Raw genomic sequence first — 6,411 nt, 5'->3', positions numbered from 1 at the left:
CACATGGGTGAAGCGTACGCCTCGCATCGAAGCACGCTTCACTTCTAAGGCGTACACATCAAGTTTACAGACATTGTACATTTTCGTGCTGTCTTTTCTTATATTTTGGAGCTGTGATGTATGTTTTTGATCATTGTCTCACCGAAGTTAAGGATTCCGGTGAGTCCTTCGCTGTCATCTCTCATATGAACTCCAATTTTGCCGCCCTAACCTCGCCGGACGTCCTTCGGAGCATCCTTGAGCGCCTTTCCCTTGCCGACCTCGTGCGGGCTGCTTGCGTCTGCCGACTCTGGCATTGTTTTTCCTCCGATCGCGAGATCCTGACCCGATCATTTCGATCCCCTTGGAAGCTGAAGGAGATCGTCGAGAGCCCATCCTCCGATGCCTTCTGGCAAGACAATCAGCTACGCCGCTTCGCCGTCTCACACCGCCTCCAGCGCAGCGACACCATCGCCAGTCTTGTCGTGAAATATTGGGTTCAGGTCAAATCGGGACTCTCGTTCTTATCTTTTGCTTTGATTTGTTTGCTTTCTGTGAATTGTGATTTTGTTTCGAACATTTTGCATGTTTTTAGTTTTTTAGTTTAGGAATACTGGGTTTTAGGTTGGGATTTTCGTTTTTTAGATTTTCAGTTGTATGCTAGGCTTTACTGTGGGGCTTTCTTTTGAATTGGAACTAGTGGGATCTTAGTAATTTGTCTTGCAGCTATCCAGATTTATTGTATGTTGGTTAGATGATGGTTCTTATAATAGAATTTAAGCTCAATTTTATTGCTTGAAAGCAAATATTCATTTTAAAAATTTCCCTTTATGGTTTGTAACAAACAATCCGTGATTGATCTCAGTTCATAATCTGTAGCTACTGTTTCTTTTGATGCATATTTTGTTAATTTGAAATACGGCGGGTTCAATCCATGTTTCAATGTTCGGTAGTTTTTACTTCTTTTCGTTCTTGCATCTCGTTAAAACAGTTAGTGAGGCACTGATGAAGATCCTGTTCTGGTTTCAACTAGTTGCTTCTTTCTTCAGTTGCGTAGTTTCATTCCTCAATTCTTCTTTTTAGAGTTTAGAGACGACTCTCAAGAACTATGTTACCTGATCACCCTCCATCTTATGGACAAGCCTGTCAGTTGTGAGGCTTAAGGCTTGATGGAGGGCAATCAGGTGTTTAATGTACAAATTTTGTTGTTTTTCTTTTTTCTTCTCTTTTTAAAATTTTTGTAATCCTGACAGAAATTGTTGTTGCAGTAGAAACGCCATTCATGCAATTTTGATAATTGCACCAATTTGCGACAACTTATGAATATAATGTGCAACAATCTCATAAAAAATACTCTTCATCAACCATTTAAAATCAATGAATGATACGAGTTAATTATAGGAAAGTAGTATTTATTTTATATTGTCGTTTATTAGTAGTTCTTATTTAAAATTTTCATTATTTTATTAATATTATATATTTTATTATTTTGATCATGAAGCCTACGCTTCAACGCCTCGAGGCTTATGCCTCGCTTCATAACAGGCTCAACGCCTCGCTTCGCCTCATCGCATTTAACAACCTTGGTTTCCTTTTCATTTTGGATGGGCTTGCATAATGGCTTACTACTTCTTTTAACACATTGATTCCCCGCTTTTGCTTCACGCATCGCCTCTTGTATCTTTTTTATTTCTTGCTAACTATGGGAAGAACAGAGAAACAAGCATTCAAGGTCCACCAAATTTTACTAAGAAAATTTCCAAAGCCTTTAATACAAACGTTCTTTATTTTCAGTTGTAGCAACTACAAACTCAAGTTCCGATTCAACGAGAATTGAAGGAACTTGGCACATAATTATTTTGTTTTTGAACAATCTCACAAGCTAATAAATATACTCATATCTGCAACTCAAGGAGTTGAGTTTGGGGGAACGGTGTACATAACTTGAGTAGCCTGTTTGGAAGATCGAGCCATGAAGGCTCTGATGATTGGCTTCATCTTCTCTGTGAGCTTGATGATGGACAAGAACATGACCCTATAGAGGATGACCATTCCAAAGAGAATGGCAAGATCCACCCATTTGGAGTACCCCATCTCCACCTGCCACGTGTTCCTCAGAATCTCCTCACCAGTGATGGTTGGTGGGCCCCCTGCCATGTTGTTGGGGAAGGTCAGCCCTTCAAACTCATTCTTGTAGAACCCTTGGTTGGCATACTTGTGGAAGGCTATGTAATACATTGGATATCTCCAGAATGGCTTGGGAAGATCTCCAGGCAACCTAAAGAATCCTCCATTGAGCATCATCACTCCCTGTATTCCTGCTCCAGTGATGATGCCCATCAAGAAATCAGGAACAATGCTGGCCACAATCATCATCAAGCTCTCCACCAGCATCATGCACACAAACAACACCAGTGCAAAATAGACAAAGTGCTCCACCCCACTCTGGAGACGCACCAAGTAGTAGGCAATTGCTCCAGGGATCACAGAGACCAAAAGGAGGTAAGGAATAGATGAGAATGTGTTCCCTATCACGAATGCTGTAACACCATAGTGACCATTCAACCTCTCACGTCCAAAAATCTGCAAGAACAGGTGATATCTGAGAGAGAGAGAGAGAGAGAGAGAGAGAGAGAGAGAGAGAGAGAGAGAGAGAGAGAGAGAGAGAGAGAGATAACAAACCTTCATGTCCTCAACAAATGAAGGGAATCCACCGATAGCCATGAATGTCAGGAATGCAGCCACAAACATGAGCATAGATCCTCTAGCCTGCAATTTTTTTGAGTTTGTCAAAACAATTTAGTTAGCTAGTCCTTACATACCAATGACTGGTCTTATAAAGAAGTGTATAAGGGTGATTATATTAATTTGTCGAGCTATATACCTGAATAGATCCGTAGGAGTGTCCAACATTGTAGAATATAGTGCCCACGCACAGGCACAATGCTATGTAAATAGCTAGACGCAACCAGTAGTAACCAAGATCCCTATACATGTTCACAAAGGATCTCCTGGTGAGGACCATGGCTTGTGTAAAGAAACTTGCTTGGCTTCCTTTCTTCTGCAGTGGTACTCCGTCCTACAAAATTGAATTTGCATCTCTTTAGTCATCCATCAAAAAAAAGAAAATGGAAGTTTGGAACAAAAACAATAGTTGACATAAAGGCAGTAATTCCTTTGTGCTTACCCTTTTGTTGATTTCTGTCACTCTTCTTGACACTTGCTGTGCTGTGTGGGATGAACTGTAGGAATCAACAAGCATGCTGATTGCCTGTGCTGTTGTAACTGCTCTCGCATCATTTCCTTGCTCGATATCCTAAAGAGAACATTAGCGAAACAATTATTTGATTTTCTCTTGACATGGTTCTTACATCTACCATACTACTAGTAGTGCTAAAAGAGAGGAAAGGAAGGCCTGTATGTTCCTCACCTTGTCAAAGTCGGAGTTGATTGTTCTAAGATAGTGATCCGATGGATTCCTCAAAGATGGGCAAGGAAACCCATTTACAGCAAAGAACTGCAATCAAACCAATCATATTCAAATGTCACTAAACCATTAATAGAGCAAAATATATGTGTTGACACTTGAAACCCATCTTAGAAATGGATGATATACAAAAGAAGGTATCTTAGAATTGTAGATGTACCATATATTCATATATGTGCTTCTCTATTACTTTTTTTAGCAGGAAAAAACATCGTTGCATGATGGTATGGTAGCAGTTGTTACCTCACTTGCGCCTGACGTTGGGCCGAAATAGACAGTTTTTCCTGCGGAGAGGAGGTAGAGGTTGTGAAAAAGCTCAAAAACTTCACTGCTAGGCTGATGTATGGATGCTACCACAGTCCTCCCATCATGCTTGGCTAGACCCACGATCCTGCTCATCACGTGGTAGGATGCAGCACTGTCGAGCCCACTTGTGGGCTCGTCCAAAAAGAGAAGCTTGGGCCGGGTCAGGATCTCAATGCAGATGCTCACCCTCCTCTTTTGGCCTCCACTCAACCCTTTGACACCCCAACCACCGATCCTTGTGTTCATGGAATCCTGCAGACCCATCTCTCTGATTGTGGTCTCGGCTCTTTCTCTCTTCTCTGCTTTTGACATGGAGTCTGGCAATTGGAGCTGAGCCGAGTAATACACGGCCTCTCTCACAGTGAGGGTGCTCATCAGTGTATCGTCTTGAGTCACATATGCCTGCATCCAAGGGAAGTAGACAACCACTATCAGCTCTAAGAAAAGATCAGAAACTCTTTAGGGTGAAGACACTCGGTTTAGATTTGGAAAAATTTGGTTTTCTTAATTAAGAAAACCTTGGCATGTATAAATGTATAAAATATAAAAGTATAGACAGTATAAAAGGTTGCGCAAAAAATGTTTATAACTTGTTAATATTATGCTAATATCGTGATAAAGCACGATATTTCCCAAATAGTTAGCACTTCGAAAAATATCGCATATTTACATTTGGTATGATATTGGCGGCCTCCGTGACAATGTTTTCAAAATATTGGGGATACGTGTAAGATAGCTTTATATTGCTAATTCTAGCCTATAAATGTATGTTTAGCCAACCACTCAGGCTGTTAAGGTCACCTCATTCAAATCATCAAAGAAAATTGATATGATAAAGTTCTACTCACCGAGGTCCCATATCCCAAAGTCTGCCTTCTACCATTCACAAGTATCTGTCCCGTCTGCTTTGTGTTAGAACCCAATCTACCTGCAACAAGACACCAACATGAGAGAGAGAGAGAGAGAGAGAGAGAGAGAGAGAGAGAGAGAGAGAGAGAGAGAGAGAGAGAGAGGTTTCTGCTTAAAATTTACCTGCTAATGTATCAAGAAGAGTGGATTTACCACAACCTGAAGGGCCCATGATGGCCAGAATCTCACCGGGCTGAGCATACCCAGTTAGCCCCTGCAATATAGCCCGAGTCCCACCCTTCCCATTCGAGGCAGTCACCCACAAATCCTTCCAAGTCAAGTAGACACCAGACTGCTCCATCCCTCCTAGAGGAACACCCTCCCAGTTGCTCTCTCTGGGACCTTCCTCCCTCCTATAAGTATACCCCACCATTTCTGCTTCTGCCACGGTCCTGATCTCAGCCACCGGCAAGGCAGCCACCGTTCTGTTCTCCACTTGGCGATTCTGAGCCTTACGGAGCGTTGGTGGTGGGAAGAATTGCTCACTCACCACTGAACCCTCATCTTCCGTGTCAGAGATATACATCGATCCCTGCCTAGTGGTGTGTCTGAATGGGTTCAGGTTAATGCTGCCCTCGGACACGAAGCTATCGAAATCAAGATCGTCCTTAGCCTTGGTGGGCGCGTCTCGGGGCGATCTAGTCGGGCTTGGACTAGGCGTCCATCGAGGGACATTGGTCTTGGTCTGCATGATCTATAGTCCTATAGCTATGAAATTCACTCTGCTCTACCTAGAACACCACCACCAAGAAAGAGAAATGAGAGAGGATGGTTCTCTTTGGTATAGACACTGCGTTAGAATCTCTATTGCAAAGAGACCACTTTTGAAGGCTGCTTGTGTTTTGTGCAATGGTACTTGATGATTGTATTATTTATACACCATTTCTGTTCAAACAATGACTTAGTCAGTCAAGAATATTTGCAGTCAATTTAATATCACGCGGTATTGGGGATGGATGGTCAATGAAAGGGGTTCAGGGTCCAGACTGTAGACTCTACCTTCCCTTTCAATTTTGCACTTCTATTGGATGCTTCCTTGGCATTTTCTTGCCTTATTTTTAGTAAATAAAGGGAGAATGACACCTACCACCTTTTCGTTTTTTTGAATGAGACGCATAGTCGCCTTACCCTCTTTTTTATTTATTTTCATTTTTATTACCCCAAGAGGAAGTCAACTATTCGACCCGTCCTAGTTGCTATAATAAAGTATGCTTAATGGCTATTGATTTTTTTTTTTTGATATTTACACGAAAAAACTGCTTTCGGTATCAGAGACCTAGTCGCACTGGATCCGCCTGTAGTACTTACTATCACTATCCTGTCAGCGTAAAACTACGTGAGCTTACCCCGTGCTCCCAGGGAGTCATCATGCTTCAGCTTGCCCAAGAAAGTAACTTTCATGAATTTGAACCTAGACTGCCTGCTTAGCTGCCTAGACCCAAATCCCACTAGGACAAACCCCTTTGGGGCTTCGAGCTATTGACTTGATTTTAATGTTTTTCATCTTCCAAGTATTTACGCGTCTTACTGAACAGGTTAATATATGACCCTATGCTCAGATCGTGTTTGGATGCAACCACTTATTATCCAGATGAGCGGAAGGTGGATCTTTTATTGTAGATGATAATTAGATTTCCCAGCTTATCTATTTTGTTTGGGTAAGTTGATACAAGGAAGGCATAAACTGGAAAAACTGCTTCAATTGGATGGAAAAGTCTGGTCATACTTGG

General features: G+C 41.8%; 1 protein-coding gene across 1 annotated transcript; it reads right to left on the bottom strand.

Moving 5' to 3' along the window:
* Positions 1 to 1,698: 1,698 nt before the first annotated feature.
* On the bottom strand, positions 1,699 to 5,439 carry LOC149846711 (ABC transporter G family member 1-like). The gene is made up of 8 exons (XM_089996513.1): positions 4,805 to 5,439; positions 4,621 to 4,700; positions 3,710 to 4,174; positions 3,410 to 3,496; positions 3,167 to 3,295; positions 2,864 to 3,058; positions 2,662 to 2,748; positions 1,699 to 2,562 (listed from the first exon to the last, which is right to left on the bottom strand). Exons 1-8 carry the CDS (start codon positions 5,370 to 5,372, stop codon positions 1,888 to 1,890), a joined length of 2,286 nt encoding a protein of 761 aa, XP_089852639.1. The 5' UTR covers positions 5,373 to 5,439; the 3' UTR covers positions 1,699 to 1,887.
* Between the last annotated feature and the right edge of the window lie 972 nt (positions 5,440 to 6,411).

Source organism: Nuphar pumila, chromosome 2, assembly GCF_984573655.1.
Source record: "Nuphar pumila chromosome 2, dmNupPumi1.hap1.1, whole genome shotgun sequence".
NCBI classification, from domain to species: domain Eukaryota; kingdom Viridiplantae; phylum Streptophyta; class Magnoliopsida; order Nymphaeales; family Nymphaeaceae; genus Nuphar; species Nuphar pumila.
Note: the sequence above shows the minus strand (reverse complement) of the source record. Positions and strands in the feature narration are given on the sequence as shown.

Excerpts from the sequence above, each read along its gene's own strand:
- LOC149846711 (XM_089996513.1), bottom strand. The coding sequence starts at position 5,372 with ATGCAGACCAAGACCAATGTCCCTCGATGGACGCCTAGTCCAAGCCCG. Across the intron at positions 3,296-3,409 it reads TCAACTCCGACTTTGACAAG|GATATCGAGCAAGGAAATGA; the intron begins GTGAGGAACATA and ends TGTTCTCTTTAG. Across the intron at positions 2,749-2,863 it reads ACTCCTACGGATCTATTCAG|GCTAGAGGATCTATGCTCAT; the intron begins GTATATAGCTCG and ends AAAAAATTGCAG.